A 17,481-nucleotide genomic window follows, 5' to 3' on the forward strand; every position below is an offset into this window, starting at 1 on the left:
TTAAGAGTAGGCCGTATGAACATCACGTGACTCATGGCTACATAGCAATCGACTTCTTGTGACTTCCGGCATGTTTGGAGCTGTATCGTCCTTGTACAAAGTGAGGGTACGAGGGCTCCCATTCTGCGGGCAATAACATTCCATCATCCTGAATGCGGTGTATCTATATGCAGCATCTAATTTGAAGTTCTACAACATGCAACTTGGAGTTCCCTCCAGGCTGAAGAATTATACCCAAGTCTGGTTAGAATTAGACAATGATAAATGACACAACTACCTTCTTCACTCTTCATATAAGAATGATACTTTATGCTCTCCTATTGCCAGTACTTATTATAGTCCCACAGCTTTTCTCTACTTCTACAAGGCTGTGTATCTAAAACCAAAGCGAGAACTCTCTGATGTCACCCCGAAGCACCGTACTCGTGAAATAGATATGAATTCCACAGCATGATTCATCTCGTGTGTCAAATTTGGATACATTTCCTGAAGCTTACGACCACTCTTCGTAGTACCGGTACGTGTTGGTAGCTATACACCTCGTTGTCCGAGGTCGTTAGCATCTGTCGTACTGTCTCGAGGTTTCCGGGAGAGAGTAAACACCCTCTCCCGGTCCTCCCACTAATCCCACTGGGGTAGTCCTAGATCCCAATGTGAAGCATGATCGTAATCTGTATCGGCGGGACGACTTGGTATGGAACCCACTAGTCAGTCCACTTCTTGAGTTGCCGATTTTTGTCCATCTGTGCGGAATCATGAATACGAAGTCAAACGTCAGCAGGAGAACTTTGAAAACCTCTTGGCCTGGGCATTGAGTTTGTAAGCACAGTATATTTCGGTGTATCATGGTTCAGCCATCTTGAAGATATATTTCCATGGGCAAGGTCGCAAAATGCCTCCGGCTCTTGGAAAGTCAAGGTGTCAAATGGGGGCGGAGGTTTCACCACCCCTGAGCCAAAATATGAAAACAATGTTTATAATATATTTTGATTTGTGGGGGCTTCACATGCTACCAATACTATGTTTAGATCAGTAGGAATGAAAAGGGTTTTTGAAAAGATGGTAGGCTAAGAAAGATCGAAAGACAAGGAATATCGAGGCAACAGTGATAGCATTGAGAAAAAGAGATTAAGAATGCATGAAACGAGTTTTGATAAGGAGAATCTTATTTCTTCTTCAGATGAACTCAAACAGGTGAGCTCATATCTTCACATATAGTGTAGATCATGCGGAAAAGGAAATGATACTTTGTGTTGTACTACTGACCCAGGCCAAAAGAAAGAAAGACAGCGAGACTGACGATGCGTAAAATCTTTGTCAAACAAACAAAAGACGACGCGAAAGAGGAGTTGAAACAGACAAACCGAATATCAATTTTTTATGGATCTGAATCTGGAAGGATCTTTTGCGGCTTTTGAAAGCAACGTAAACTTTGATTTTCCAAGAAATCACATAGTACATGAAAGTAGTACATATGTACAAGTGTTCACGACATGATTCCTTTTCTCGGTAGTCAAGAATTTCGAATAAGTCCGGATTGAAAGACTAATAGTCTAGCGAATAATTTGATTGGTCAAAAGATATCCTCCTATTTTTTTGTCAATGCTTTCGCGACCCTTGAAGTTTCATAATTGATCTACGGTCATTAGGATTAGATCATTGGACCAGTTCTCAAACATCAAACAGAATCATCAACTGAGATCATCAACTGAATGGTACCGGTTATTCTATCATGCCCATTGACAGCGGCAAATCGAGTAGAGAATCTCACCGTCAAAGAGCTTTATTTATTTATCAATATTGTTTAATCACTCGGCGATTACTTGTGGGCCTTTTTCATGTTGGGCTCGATGCTACTCACTATCCGGGCATATATTATTATGTTCCTAGTAGCTTTATATAGTTGTGGATTACACAGAACTGTGGGTAGCTTTCGGTGGGAGGCCGAAGGAAAGATAAACTTGTTGTAATGAGTACCTAGTTGCAGGATGTCGCCGCCACTGAAGTGATGCATGGTCTAGCCGTGACCATACGGTTGCTTAGCGAGAGCTCATCGGCAGGTTCATGCTGTTGATACGATCCTACGAATAGTTCTTCTGTTCTCTCAAAGTTCGAATTGATTGTTCTTATTACGACAATGGTATGTACGTAGGTATGGCATAGGGAAGTATTAGTCTGTAAATGAGAACATATAAAGTCTGGAATATTCAGATGACCCGTACCTTTGAACTAAACTCCAATTTTGAAATCACTCTTCCATACTAGTCGACGCTTTACTCCGTAGCATTTTTCCGACTTTCTTTTAAACCTTTTTCCCTTTGGCACTGACAGCTAAAATTCCTAAGGCTATCTGATTTATGATGCCATTTTCCGGAGCCACGCCTCCCCCGACCATTCGCGCGCACAAGCTATTTTGACCAACCGACTTTGGGACGTTTCATATCTCTCTAGGTAAAAGATAATCAGCGACTATCAAACGCCGTGAGTCTATGTCAGAACCAATTGAAAGTTGAAGATCAGGGTCATCTCTAGGACGACCAAAAAAGTTGAGACTGTGCGATATTTTGAAGAGAGGAGGCAAAGAGGCAAATGATTTATTTCGACAAATAAGATTTATGAAAGTATTCAACTTTTTATATTGATCTGACTACCTGACTACCGGTTGCATGAAAATTTGTTGCCAGCGCATAAGGTAGAAATCTGGTAGGATATACTGTATGTACATGTACAGCCTTTGGGACCGCTATGTCTTTCCTTGTTTTTCTCTCAAGATGGGGATAAACGCACATACAGACAAATAGACAGACAGACAGACTGTACCAAAAATTGTCAAACACTGGATCATCCCTCATTCATCCGTGTATCAACTCAAAGCGTGGGGAAAAGTTGTGATTATTATGATATTTAGAAATATTGATAACGACAGCTGAATTAATTCGGATGAAGCCACCTTCTCCATCCTCAGACCCTATCTATCTCCAGAGCCTCTGGCCTGAAGGTCTCTCTCTTGAGTCTTGAGTCTTCAGCTCGTAATGAGGAACAGAAACACAAATCCAATCCCCACCTCACATGATCTAGATGGATCGGTTTTGGTTTCCGGAGAAACATTTGGGAGTCATCCTACATGTTTGCCGAGTAGAAGCATCGCATCCCTAGTACTTTTCGACGCATTTTGACCAATATGGAAAGTTAGATTATGTCGATATGCTTTCTCCATCAGTTGCTGCGATCTAGAATGGTTTTAGTTGCAGAGTCCAAAGCAGAACTGCAGATAGCAGTAGCATGGCAGCAGCATAGCACTCTCCAAACTCGCATATGGGCTTACTACAGAGTGCTAGGGAGTAATGAGTAGTAATAAGTAGGTCGGCTCGGTAAGGCAAGTTGTAACTAAAACTAACAGCTATCTCTCTACCATCTACCCACCCAGCCAGCACTCAGCATCATAAGAGTTTTCTCTCTGGGAAAAGGCTTGCAAGATGCATAATCATTTGACCCTTGACCGTATTGAGTTAATCTTATGATTACGCCTTTCCCTCTCTTTGCCTTAGCATGTACATATTTTTTTAATCCTTGTTCCCTCCATCTTCATCCCAAGGCAAATCAGAATTGATCTGACTATCCTCACTCATCGCCTCTTTACCCTTTTTCCCTCGGATCCACTCATACAAAACATAGCGTGATAGCTTACTTTGGCAGCCGCGTCCATAATTGTCTCAGAAAATAGCTTAATAAAACTTCGTATATCGTGGATTCGTGGATTCGTGCTGAAGCCAGTCGTCGCTCCCTTCAATCAGCGTCGAACCCTGAATCAGACCTTACTTGCATCGAGGTATTAAACAGAGACCCAAGAATTCGGTCGGTCATTATTCACAAAAACCTTGATCTATCTGTCTACCCTACCTATAATACCGATCTAGTATCCAGCAGATGATAGCATTTGCGATTGTTATTAATTCTATTTCCATATCCATATCCATATCCACATCCACATCCATTTCTCCTACCATTTTATTTTGATGCTATTTATTCTCTTTCTTCTCTTTCTCGTTTAGTCACTAGTATCCTCTCAACGCCTTCCCTGGCTCCCTGGATAACCCTCTAAACCTTCTGAGCCTCTCCTCTCCTCTCCACTTCCACTTCAAAACTTAATTCACAACAACAAATCCACCTCGGATTGGCCCAATCCCTAATCCCTAATCCCAAATCCCACTCACATGGGCACGCTCGCACGTACTTGTATTACTCAACTCTCCAGTGCCTCCACCTCCTTCCTCTCAGTGTCTGTTCTTTAAATTCTATCCCACCCCAACTCCACAATCCACGAATCTTCGATAGATCTTTACCAGGTGTTATATCTATAAACTCTTATTAAAATAGATCCTGGAAGATCTATATCGGCCGTACAAGAAGGACGACATATCTTGCAAGACAATCGTTGAGCAATTGAGCATTCATTCGCATACACAAAGTACCTACCTACCTACCTAAAAGAAGTCGACCCAAACCACTTCAACTCACGCCAATCTATCGACACTCCCTTTGAAGCATTTGATCTTCAATCTTTCAAACAAACAACTACCATCTCATCTTTATATTCATTCGTCGGACCTCAGATCTTCTGACTTCTTTTTGCAAATAATCATCTCGCCAAGTTTATTCACTTTCATTACCAATTCGCTCCTGCTTTTCCAAACCGATTTCGCATATTTAATCAACCACCTTCATGCCTATTTAATGATATCCACGCAATGGCAATGCTAGCTTCAAAGAATCCCTTTCCCGCATCGCTGGGCCCGTCCTCATCTTCCTTTCCTTCTAATTCACAAACAGCGACTGCTCAATCGAGTAGAAGAGCACCCGCCATGTTGGCCACAAATCAAACATTCGCGAGTCCGACAGAATCTGAGTTTTCAGATGTTGATGGTCCAGAGTCTGCGAAAAGATGGGACGAGGATCAAGTTGGCGACTGGCTAAGGAGCATCAACTGTGGCGACTATGAGAAGTTATTCAAGAAAAATAATATAAATGGCGAGAATCTTTTGGAGATGGATAAAGCAGTACTTCAGGAAATGGGTATTGAAAAGATAGGAGATCGCGTTCGTTTATTCTTGGGCATCAAGAAGCTCAGGACGAAGGCGTATGCCAACCAGAAGAAAAGAAACAGGGTAAGTATTCGTTTGCTTCTCATTGCAGCGGATCGATATTGACCATTCAATCACAGGATTCTTTCGCGACCTTGGATACTTTTGCACACACTCCATCTTCCTCTGGTTCACCTCGCCCCACAAACTCTGGAAGTCGAAACATGTCTACGTCTACCAATAAGAGATTCTCAAGGCAGTTTGATACATTCAATACCGCTACAGCGATCCCCGAGAATGTTAGCAAAGCAGTTTCGCGACCTGTCTCACCATTAACAAACTCTGAAGTTCGGCCCGTACGACAACAACAAAGATATGGTGTTATGAGCCCCGCAGAACAAATGAAGCGAGACCAAAATCAAGGATACTTCAATGGTTCAAGTAACATTAGCATACCAGGCAGCGCTGCAACTATTTCCGGAAGACGTCCCACCACTCCGTCTGATCCCACACAACCACAGATAGCTCGGCTAGCTATTGGTCATACTCGAGCCAATCCCAGCATTGACGGCTCACTTATGGCTTCATTGCCAACAAACCAAGATGTCATCAGGGTGATATCTTCTAAGGGTGTTACAAAGGTGGTCAAGGTTGCAGATTGTAGCTCTTGTGACGAGGTGATGCGATTGACTCTGAGAAAATTCGGCTACCGTGAGGATCATGATCGGAACTATTGTTTCTGGGTTCTTGCTGGTGTTGATCCGGATCCTAGCCAATGTCGCCGATTGCCAGAAGCTGAACTTTGGCGTATCATCAAAGATCAAAAGAGGGCAGAAAGAAACCGGCTTATCCTGCGAAAGATACACGCAGGTGAGCCTGGCGACGACGAGCTACAGCGAGCCGCTAGCATCGCGTTGGAGGAGGCTACAACAACTCATAACCGCGCCATTGAAACATCCGATAACAAACGAAGTCAACTCAAAGTTCAGAAAATGCTCGGAGAAACCTGGAATGACAATCTTCAGCATCCACTATCTCCTGCCTCGTTTCAATCCACTGGATCCAACTTGTCCATTACCGAGAGAGAACGTAACGTATATAATGCGGCGAAGGATCTTGAAAGGCCATTGCCAGCTGACATGAGGGAGAGCTCAAGACAAAAGGCGAGCAAGAAAGGTGGTGGTCTACGCCACTTCTTTGGACAAAGGCCTCCAAGTGAATTGATCACGTCAGATTTGACGACATACTTCCCTGACCATCCTCGTGAAGAGATTGATCGTACTGCGAGGCTTTCACTGCGGAGATCCACTCGCCTTAGTAAGGTCAACAGTCGATTGAGCGTTGCCAGTAATTTGAGCTTTGCTTCGAGCGTAGCTGATGCGCCTCCAATGCCAACGATTGCCGATACTTGGCTCATGGGCAATAGCCAGTTAGCAAAAATAAGGCCATTGGATCTTTCAAGGGCAACTAGTAGTCGATTTAGAGATTCGGTGGCTTCCTCATTGCTTGACATCGTTCAAGAAGAATCGCCAACCGAGCCAAATCGCAAATCTTATGTCTCATTTGCGACTGACAGCGGATCTGACACTACCAATGTTAATGTAACTACTGACGATTCAAGTAGCGTGAGAGATAGCTACTTTGAAGACGGCAGTACAGAAGCTGGAGATTCTCTGAAAGAGATTACCCAAGCTCTAAATAATGATGGAGAGGAATTAGATGAGGAACTAGAGAGTTTCCTGCAGGGTGATTCTTGGGACGACAGTAAATGGATGAAGGGTGCACTCATTGGTCAAGGTTCCTTTGGTAGTGTTTTCCTGGCTTTGCATGCTGTCACTGGTGAACTTCTTGCGGTCAAGCAAGTCGAGACACCTTCGCCAAGTACAGACAGCAAAAATGATGCTCGCAAAAAGAGTATGATTGACGCTTTGAAGCGCGAGATCAGTTTCCTTCGTGATCTCCAGCATCCCAACATCGTCCAGTACCTTGGAGCAAGCTCATCTGATAACCATCTCAACATTTTCCTCGAATATGTCCCTGGTGGTTCTGTTCAAACCATGCTTAATTCCTATGGAGCATTGGGAGAGCCTTTAATTCGAAGTTTTGTGCGACAAATCGTTACTGGCTTGGCTTATCTCCATGGTAAAGATATTATCCACAGAGATATTAAAGGGGCAAACATCCTTGTTGACAACAAGGGTGGAATCAAAATCTCTGATTTTGGAATTTCGAAGAAGATTGAAGCATCAAATCTCCTCAATGGACCTGGCAACAACAAGAACCGACCTTCTCTACAAGGCTCTGTCTTTTGGATGGCACCTGAGGTCGTCAAACAAACCGCCTACACACGCAAAGCTGATATTTGGTCACTTGGCTGCTTGGTCATTGAAATGATGACAGGTACTCACCCATTCCCTGATTGCTCTCAACTGCAGGCCATTTTCAAGATTGGTGGTGCAAGAATCAGTCCTACAGTACCAGATGAGGCTAGCTCCGATGCAAAGATATTTTTGGCTTCAACTTTTGAAGTTGAGCATACTAAACGACCAAGTGCTGACGAGCTGTTACTCAGTCCATTTTTGAACCCAATCACTTGATTAGTTTATTGAAGAATCTTTTGCAGCACGCACCTGTATTAAGTTAGTATACGCTTCAAATGCATTGCAAGCGCTGGGCATTGCATCGTATTGGAGTTTCTACTTTCAGCATATTCATTTTCTTGTACACTTTTTTCTCTTTTTTTTTCTTTTTTCCTCTTTTTTTGATGTCGTAACGAAACACGATACCCAACGCTTCCTATGGATTTAGGCATAATAAGGGTACATAGTATAGACGCATGGATGACGGCAGGGGTGAACTGTGACATCACTGGTTGATCTCTTCTTTTGGTAGCAAGCAGGTACATTTTAGGAAGGTATAAAAAATGAAGGCGGATATTATAAAACAATGTATCCAAAGGGGGTGAAATGGAAAGATGGAAGATACGTATGAAAAAGTCGCGGGATTTCAAAGTGTACAGATATAGGGTAGTAACCGATATGATTATCATGATTCAAAATTAAACAGAAACGCAGGTTTCAAATGTTATTAATCTATTGTTTCAATGTGACTTTTTAGTTTGGAAATGCTGTGAAGATATAAGTTGTCTCTTCTAAACTTCTAGAACCCATCTATGTAAACTATCTTCCTGTCTCGTCCTTCTATTTGAACCCTTCAAATCATCCAGTACATCACCATTGTTACCACCGTTAGAAGTCCTATTTCTCTTCGCGAGCGGGAATGCAAAGACGCATTACATCCCGTACATATGATGGAGGAAATCCCTCGGAAATCGCATCCCCGATCCCGCGATTCATGCGCGTGATGTATTCTGGATTGGGAGCCGAGGGGGTGATACGCTGGGTATCGATGTAGGTTAGTGCGCGGATTTGGAGGGATGGAGATGGTTGGGATGGTTGGGATGGTTGGGAGGCGGCGGGGGGAGAGAGAGGAGGAGGAAAGCGTGCAGAGAAAGGTGAGTATGGAAGGAGAGAGGGATAGGCCAACCCGGCACCCGAAATTCCGGAAACAGAACCCGGAAATAAAGATAATAGAAATGAAATTGTGGGGGCAGCAAGTAATGGCGAAACGGATAGGAGGGTGATCAGAGGATACATTTTCGTATATGCGAAGGGGACGCCTTCGCTCCGGTCGAGGAGACATTCGTCCCGGTGGGAAAGCGTGTAGAGGAGCCCGTAGACGTTGGATTGAGGATTTTGAGGGGGGGTTGAGAGGAGATTGGCTGCTGTTTGTTGTGTGTTGGGGAAGTGTATTGCTTCGAACTTTCTGGGGGTAGAGGTGGAGGGGTTTTTGTTTGCATTTGCATTTATATTTCCATTTGTATTCTCATTCTCATTCTTAAAATCCTTCTCATCTCCAGAATCTTCTCCCTCTCCCTCTCCAGCATCAAAATCAGACTGCGACTGAACCCCAGAATCCCCACAGAATACAATATTTGCATAGCCCCTCTGATTCACAATCCAGCGATGGTTTTGCAATATACCCATGCCTACATATGTTGAGTCTGGACAACGGGTTTGCATCTGTGCGTGTGAGAGGTTGGATCCGTAGGCGAAGTAGAGGGTTTGTGGTTTGGGGATGAGGGCGGGGGTGGAGGGGGTGGACATCTTTTATTTTGCTTTTGCTTTTGTTTTTGTTTTGTTTGTGTATCGATGGTGATGCTGATGATGATAATGGTGACGATATCGAAGAGAAGCAAAAAGAAGAAGAAGAAGAAGAAGAAGAAGAAGAAGAAGAAGAAGAAGAAATCTGCCTACTCGAAAGTAGAAGTAAATAACCACCTCCCACCTACTTCATTTCACTTCACTTTATTAATCAAACTCAACCCCAAAACTGAAGTAAATAAAATAACATAATACTCTCAAACTCAAACCCCAAACTCGAATAAAAACAAGTAATTATAATCCGATATAAGCTTACATATTCCAAAATAAAGAATATATAAATAGATAGTATAATATTTTATTAAATCCCTCGCACTAGTATCTATACTTATAGTTTAAATTTCTGTTTTATTTAATTCTATTCTATTTCAATTTTAAATCTACTCTTTTTATTCAATTCCGATTCTAAATGTAATCTACTAATACCTACCTATCGATATCAATCTCGATTATCTAGTCGTATATCGATATAAATCATTTTATTAAGTTATTTATCGTAGGACATCGAATTTATTAATTTAGTTAATTTATTATTTCATTTATCAATCAATCAATTAATCTCATCAATCAAAAGAAGAAAAAAGCAGAGAAAAATTCACTCCTTTCTATTTCTCTTTCTCTTTCTCCAATAAAACCAAAAGACAGAGAGACAAAGAAACCCCCCACGTGCCCCCCTTCTCATTCCCAATCCCTTCCCAGTCCCTTCCCAATTCCAACTCCCAAGACAAGACAAGACAAGACAAAACTACAAACGAATACCTATCTATCTATCTATCTATCTATCTATCTATCTATCTATCTATCTATCTATCTATCTATCTATCTATCCAGCATCTCAAGTTTCAATATCTAGCTAGATATTCAAACCAAAACAAATCTACAAATCCTCAACCTAGGAACGCAAGAGAGTTCCCTCAAAACACTCTAACTTCAGAACTTCAGAATTTAAAAACTTAAACCACATCCCTATTTACTTATCTGCCTACCTACCTATCCAGATAGATACCTAGATACCTAATAATAAACACAGGGTGTGAATAAATCAACCTTGATAGAGAGAGAGTGTGTGTGTGTAATGAATAGGTAGTGAAGCAAGACAAAAAAGTAAAAATATGTATGTGATATATGTAAAATAAATTGATTTCAATCTACCTAGGTATTTTCAATTCATGACTGTACGAAATGCTTGCTCATTTGGTATATCCATCCATCACGCATCCATCCAACCAACTAACCATGCATCCCCCCTTCATAATATATTCAACAAACTTCCAGAACACAAAGATCCCTCACCAATCGCTCAAGCTATGTGTGCAACAAAGTGCACTCTATTCAACATCTCAAAATCTCGTTTCCTAACGCCCTATCAAAAAAGATCTCCCAAATCTTCCAACGCCTATCAATGAACAATGCAAGCATAAATACTCCTAAAAACACCCTTCCCCCCTCCATGTACCTGTATCTTTAATATAGTCAAGTTCACCCAATTCAATGATTGTATCCCTCGCTAACCATCCCAATCCGTCCATCCCTCAATATGCAGATATGCATGCGACTGCACTTCCCGACTACCCTTCCATTAATCCAACCATGAGACAAAAGTAAGAAGTATTCCCTATCCCTGTTACTAGCCGTATAGCTGTATTCTATGCCACGCGCGCTTGCAAGTATGCATTCACTTTTTTGCTTTTAGTGCGAGTAAAGTAGTAAACCAATTCCGTAACTCCGTCCCAATGCAACGCGACTTAAAGCAAGCAATGATCGCACAAACAAACCATGTGCAAAGTACTAAATCTGAATTCCAAGAATCAAGATTCCATTTCAAACAACCCATTGTCCAACTCAAACATCTTCTCATTACCCAACGGACCCAAATCAGGCAGCAAGCCCCCATCCTTACTGCGTTTGTAAGATATGCGTTTGGGTTTAAGTTGAGTAGTATCTTCCCTCTCCTCCAATCCAAACATACTTTCACTACCCAAAGAAGGCAAATCAGGCAGTAGACCTCCATCCTTACTGCGTTTGTAATGTATACGTTTGAATTGAATATTCTCCATGTCATCCACGGGCCTCTCGTTTTCCATTTCCATAGGATTAAGTACCTCTGCTAAAGGCGTCATGCCAGAAAATCGATCATTTGTGATTTCGACTGGATTTCCCAGTTCAATCTTAGGCGTCGTGTTGCTCAAAACCTGTTCTAAAATTCCTCGGTCACTCATGGCTGTGGTAGGACGCATGGCATGTTCGCCTATAGTTTCAACAGGATCGTATCCCTCCACGCCCATAGCTATGTTTCTGTTTCTTTCCAAGAACATGGATAATCTCCCAATCTCCGTATTCCACTTCTCGGCCAAGACCTTTACCACTTGATCAACATCTTGAGGTGTCAATTCTAGTTTTATAGGCTTCTCAACCCCGACCCCAAAGGTTTTCAATGTTCGCTTCACTGAACTTTTCACGTGGTGGTTTTCGCGGCCCGAAGAGCTCGTGGCACGGCGTGTATCCCTCATACTGGCACTCATTCGTTTCATAGCGATATCTTGATCGTCTCGCATGTAGGGAACTTCAAGAACAGTGTGGTTCTTTGCAATAGCATTGACGAGTATGGTGAATCCTTGAAGATTGATATCGTTGTGTTCACAGAAGATATGAGTCAAACCCCTATTCTCTTCCAAAACAGAGGAGAGGGTGTTCGCTCCTTCCAGACCCAGGTTTTGGTACTCTATACGAAGAGATTTCAAAGTATTGTTCTTTTTGAGACCGGTCAATGCCTGATTCAAGCCTATTCCGAATCGAGTAACCTCCAGATGTGCCTGTTCTCCAGAAATATCCAAGTCCTCCAGTGTGGTGTTCTCAGCGAAAACTCTCTGCATGGTTTCACATGTCTCCGGACTTGCATCGTATGGAAGGGACGCTTTCGAAATATCCAGGACCTGAATCGTAGTATTGGTGCGCAGGGCTTCCAGTAATCGCTTGAAGTAGTCCTCTTTTGTAAATTCGATCATCCGAACCACGAGTTTGGTGGGAGTGAAATTTTCTTGAATAGCTTTCACAAAATCACTTATCCCCTTCTCGAGTCGGTTGGCACTTACGTGAAGCTCCAAATCACGAGGTTGGCCAGCGACTCGAGTCATAGCTCTCATGAGAAGAGCAACGTGCGATCCACTCAAATTGCACTGATCCATCTGTAAGGTGCGAAGTTGATCTGACATATCACTTGTAAGATAGGCAGAAATTGTGTCCAAAGTTTGATCGTTTACCTATCGAGTCAGCCAAAAAGTTTCAAGACAAGAGTAGCACACTTACAGGAATGCCATTCAAAATCAGCTCCTCCAATCTCCAAGAGAGCATAACTTCAGGGACAAAAAGTGGTTGATCACCAGATGTACGAGTGATCATGGAAAGGTCGAGCTTGCGAACGTGCGAGAAACGACTCATGGATACTTGAAATCTTTCAAGAAGAATTCTCCCGGGGTTGTTAGATATATTGATGCACTCTAGTGTTTGGTTTTGTCGCTCCAAATGAGTCAAAAGTTGCATTATCCCTCGATCACTAAGTCCACAGCGCGAGCACTCGATCGCTCTAATCTCAGCTTTTGGATTGTTCAGCGCAGGAATCATCGCATCAAGATCTGTTTCTCCCAGCTCAATTCCGTTAAGAACAATCCAATTAACATTGGTCAATTGTGCGCGGCACAATGGCATCAATGCTGCAGTAATTTCACAACCCGGATCTTTCTGTAGAACACCCCCTTCATCATCAAAGGTATCTCGCGGTCTTCTTCTGGGAAGAGCATTACTGACATCTACCTTTCGAAGCTGCAGTGACTTTAGAGCAAGTGCTTGAACTTCTTGGTATAATAGTGATCCATCCTGTGGCTTCATGGTGAAGTAGGTATCTATCGCGATCCCTACTCGAGTAGTCCAAGCTACGTGATCTATACCGTAGGAATCCACAATACCATGCATACAATGAAGATCGATATCTGCAAAAGAAATTGAGCGAAAAGATTCGTTATATCGTAAAGACCTGAAAATAGCAAGCAGTTCGTAAATCGTATATTTAGCCGTCATGGCAGGAGGGTAGAGACGAAATTCTGGAGCATCCTCAACGTTCCAATCAACTGCGTATTTTATATTCACGGGATTACACTAGGTATGTCAGCCAGATAAATTTTGCAAGCCAACACGCAGTATCTTACGTTATAGGCCATGCAATAAGCAACCAAGGTTCTATCAAAACACCCATACTCCTCTTCTTCGTGAACTAGAGGGATATCGCCAGACTCCAGTAGACGCATGGGCCCGTTGAACGTGAAGTTATAGTCTAGCCATGCTGGTTTGAGATACTGTATGGCTTGAAAGATGACCACCGCAATATCGTGTGTGGCTGATGCTGCTAACTCGAGCATCTTGGCTTGTTGAAGTGGTGTTCTACGTTTGAATTAGTCTATATCTCTGCGTTTGCAATTATTGTCAAGATACACAATCACTGGATACGAGGGCTATCTAGATACATGTAGGAGTTTAGACCTAATTCTCATGACAGCACAAAGCGAATATAGAAATAATCCCCAGACACAATGGGCTGCAATTGCCATGCTAGGACAGACAATGGCACTCGCAATTGTCAAATGTCACACATGGATATCCTAAACCACGCGACGAACTCTGCACAAGAAGGCGAACATGAAGTACACTAGGAGATCTAAACTAACCTGAATGCGAGCTCAAATCGATCATCAGAATACTGCACGTTCATTGCAACTAGGGATACAAGGCCGTACGAATTTCGACATGATTTTGGATGAAAAAGGGCACCGGAAGGCAGGCTAAAATCGGGTAGGGGTATCAGATGCAATCGATTTATGCCAATAACCATATAGAACACTGATGATCCAAGTTTTTGAAGATCGTCCGATGAGGAGCGCGCGCTCTTTGCTAATGGAGCTCGTTTGACAACTCTGAATACCTGGAAATGGTTCGAATCGTAGTCATCAACTCCCTCCAGGGTCTGCACGAGGTATCGGACAACTCGTTCGGGGTATGGCTCCGGCATCATGAGTCTGGCTTTCTGCGCAGCCGCTCTGATTGAAGTGGACCATAGATCTGCATCCTTTGGGTCATGTAACATAAGCTGAATGGATCCTACTCCATGGTAATCCTCGTCTAAAAACACGACCTCGGTTGTGAAAAATGGCCGCCCATCCTCCATCTTGTAGACTGTGACAACCTGACCCAGAGGAATTCTATTTTCGCCCTCCGTTGATGCATGCGAAGCTTGAGACTGTACTTCTTGTAGCGACCCTATTGATGCAGTGGATGACTGGCGATGAGATTGACGCAAGTGCGCCGGTTGTATATTTGGGAATGCCTCTATCGCTCGCGCCATGCTCTTGAATCGTGTCAAGTGCGTATCCGTCAGGACTAGGTATTCCTTTTTCTTTCTAAACATCGAAGTCGTCGTCTGGACTTCGCCATGGTGGAGTATCGAAACGGCACTACTCGCATTGAGAATGCCCGCCGCAAGATAGTGATACTCCTCTTCAGGAGATTCAGGAGTTGTGCCGGTAACCTCCTTATCCTCATCCACATCGGTCATAGACCTTCTCCCCAAGGAGCCGAATAACGAAGTTGGTCTGCCTTTCTGTAGTGTACGAGGTCGCAATTTGGGAGAGTGGGCGTCGGCTTTAGTAGGACTATGGCTTGTATTTTCTGTATCGATGTACATTGAAGGCGTCAGACTGCCAAAGATCGAACTTCTTTTGCTCAGCTTCTTCTTATCCTTCTGTTCCTTGTCGTTCGTGTTGCCATTGTTGATGTCGGTGTTGATGTGCGCGAGATTGGAAAATGATGCTCTGGAAAGGAGACTTAAACTCTTTCGCCGAGATCCTTTGGGCGCCATCTCATAACTTTTCTTTCGACGGGAAAAACTCTTGCTAAGCTGGACTGCAAAGCCAAATCTGAATGATTAGGTTCTTCAGGAACATTCATGCGGCAGACGTTGCGGGTTTTAATGTCTATGAAGTTTAGTAGGAAATAGGAAATTTCACCGGATTAAGCTACGATAGCTGCAAATGTATCGCTGGAGAGGTAGATAGGTAGGGTAGGTATGCTTGCTTGCTTGCTGGACGAGCATCTGATGAAAGCGGAATTGCGAATTAATGAAGATCTGAAAGTGAAACAAAAATACACAATTGAAGAGAATGAATGTATGGAATAGGAAGATGAAAAGTAAAATCAAAAAAGGAAAAAGCTAGAAAAAAAGGTGTACAGTACAGTTTGTTTGCAAGTGAATTAATTAAAGTTAAGGACCAGAAATTGAGCTTAAAATGAATTAATTGATCGACTATAGAATTATTATATATTATTATGTACCGAGTTGGGGGGTGTATAGATGGATGTATGGATAGATGGATTGGATGAATGTATGGATGGATGGATTGGATGTATGGATAGATGGATGGATTGGATGTATGGATAGATGGATTGGATGGATGTATGGATAGATGGATTGGATGTATGGATAGATGGATTGGATGTATGGATGAGATGTATGGATGGATGGATGGATGGATGTATGGATAGATGATAACGGGAACCAGCGAAAAATGGCGAATGGCTCGCCCTCGTTCGATTTTGGTGGGGAGGAGAATTGCGTTGGGTGCGGGTTGATAAAATGATTGAGATGATTTATAATTGGGAAATGCCGAATTATAAATGAGAGATGAGAGATGGTAAGACGGTAAATTCATATAAAGAGCGAGAGCGAGAGCGAGGTAGGTAGGTAGATACTAGTTAGATAACACATCAATTGTACCTCCTAATAACTATGTATTCCTTCCTTGATGGGCAAGTGGACGTGATTATAACAAGACTCTCTCTCTCTCTCTCTCTCTCTCGCGCGCGCGCTATCTCTCGTCCTTTATGTACTAGGTATATCACCGTAACAGAGGTATCACATCGTATGGTCGGGTCATACATACATACATACATACATACAGTAAATACTATGAGCCATGAGGTAGGTAGGTAGGTACCTACACCTACGCCTATCCAGGTACCGTGGATAAGGTAAAGTTAGTAATTACCTACCTATCTACCTACCTACCTACCTCCTACTAAAACCCTTTTCCAGCATCCGCTTGGCAGAAGACAAGACTGGTGGTTCGCCGTGTGATTGTTTATTTGTATGGTAGAGTAATGTGATATGTCTAGGTATCTACCTAGTACCTACCTACCTACCTACCTACCTACCTACCTACCTACCTATGGTGGTAGCTGCTACCGGTTGCAGTTGTGGCTATGGCTCTGATCATGATTATCCACATGGTCCCGCTTTTGCTTCTGGTAATTATGACATTGGGATATGTTTCCCGATGGGGTGACCGATATGTTTACCTCCCTAAGATCCCGAACCATTCATACCACCAGTACCAAGAAATGGGTGAGATGAGAATGTTAATGGACGGGTGCAGTACATGCAACGAACGCAGTGTGGTGTTGTATTGTGTGGTCTTGTGCTTTGGCTATTCTTTGCGGGAGCGGGACATCCAACCCTGTTTACTAGGTAATTCCCTTCATTCCCTAGTAACTCCCTAGTAAAGGTAAAGGAAAGGTATGGTATGTAGTTAGCACAGAGAATGTTGCACCTGTCGATTGTGCATGCAGAGAAGAGACCTATGATGTATCCACGCCATGTTTTGGGATTTTGGGGATTATCTGCCCCCGTCGGTCTGTACCAATGCATCCATCTATTTTGTGCTTGTTTGTATTTTATTTATTGTACTGTACCTATCTATCTACCCTACTGTTAAATAAACTACCATGCATTTGTCTGCGAGCATCCTCATTTGCATCCTCGAAATCACAAAATGCATTTCGAATACCCGTACCTAGCATCTGTAACCTTACTGGCTATGCTCTACTCCGCAGTCAAGCTCAAATCAACAACAGGAGATAATCCCCCTGGACCGTCTGAATCATCTGGTTGGTGATGAGCAATATCTTTATAAATGTCCATGTTAAAGAGGCGCCAGCATAAACTGGGTCATACAACCATTTTACCGTATTCTCCAGCTGTCTTTCGGTATGATCGTCGCTCACCTATCGTATATCAAAATCGCAATATGCTAAGACCGATAATGTTCTAATTCAACCTTCGGCGTCGGATGATT

General features: G+C 42.8%; 4 protein-coding genes across 4 annotated transcripts; 2 read left to right on the top strand and 2 right to left on the bottom strand.

The window, feature by feature from the left end:
• Positions 1 to 4,748: 4,748 nt before the first annotated feature.
• On the top strand, positions 4,749 to 7,678 carry EAE97_000244 (uncharacterized protein; the record flags this gene model as incomplete). Its single annotated transcript, XM_038870754.1, has 2 exons — positions 4,749 to 5,165; positions 5,222 to 7,678. The coding sequence occupies 2 exons, from the start codon at positions 4,749 to 4,751 to the stop codon at positions 7,676 to 7,678; spliced, it is 2,874 nt and encodes a 957-aa protein (XP_038738115.1).
• Positions 7,679 to 8,338: 660 nt separating this feature from the next.
• Positions 8,339 to 9,247, bottom strand: EAE97_000245 (uncharacterized protein; the record flags this gene model as incomplete). The annotated part of the gene is made up of 1 exon (XM_038870755.1): positions 8,339 to 9,247. One exon carries the CDS (start codon positions 9,245 to 9,247, stop codon positions 8,339 to 8,341), a length of 909 nt encoding a protein of 302 aa, XP_038738116.1.
• A 66-nt stretch (positions 9,248 to 9,313) lies between these two features.
• Positions 9,314 to 9,496, top strand: EAE97_000246 (uncharacterized protein; the record flags this gene model as incomplete). The annotated part of the gene is made up of 1 exon (XM_038870756.1): positions 9,314 to 9,496. One exon carries the CDS (start codon positions 9,314 to 9,316, stop codon positions 9,494 to 9,496), a length of 183 nt encoding a protein of 60 aa, XP_038738117.1.
• A 927-nt stretch (positions 9,497 to 10,423) lies between these two features.
• EAE97_000247 (uncharacterized protein) lies at positions 10,424 to 15,596 on the bottom strand. The gene is made up of 4 exons (XM_038870757.1): positions 14,023 to 15,596; positions 13,507 to 13,738; positions 12,611 to 13,456; positions 10,424 to 12,564 (listed from the first exon to the last, which is right to left on the bottom strand). Exons 1-4 carry the CDS (start codon positions 15,207 to 15,209, stop codon positions 11,113 to 11,115), a joined length of 3,717 nt encoding a protein of 1,238 aa, XP_038738118.1. The 5' UTR covers positions 15,210 to 15,596; the 3' UTR covers positions 10,424 to 11,112.
• Between the last annotated feature and the right edge of the window lie 1,885 nt (positions 15,597 to 17,481).

This window comes from Botrytis byssoidea (assembly GCF_014898295.1).
Source record: "Botrytis byssoidea strain MUCL 94 chromosome Unknown BBYS_001, whole genome shotgun sequence".
NCBI lineage: Eukaryota > Fungi > Ascomycota > Leotiomycetes > Helotiales > Sclerotiniaceae > Botrytis > Botrytis byssoidea.

Excerpts from the sequence above, each read along its gene's own strand:
- EAE97_000247 (XM_038870757.1), bottom strand. The coding sequence starts at position 15,209 with ATGGCGCCCAAAGGATCTCGGCGAAAGAGTTTAAGTCTCCTTTCCAGA. Across the intron at positions 13,739-14,022 it reads CGATTTGAGCTCGCATTCAG|AACACCACTTCAACAAGCCA; the intron begins GTTAGTTTAGAT and ends ATTCAAACGTAG. Across the intron at positions 13,457-13,506 it reads CTTATTGCATGGCCTATAAC|TGTAATCCCGTGAATATAAA; the intron begins GTAAGATACTGC and ends TGACATACCTAG.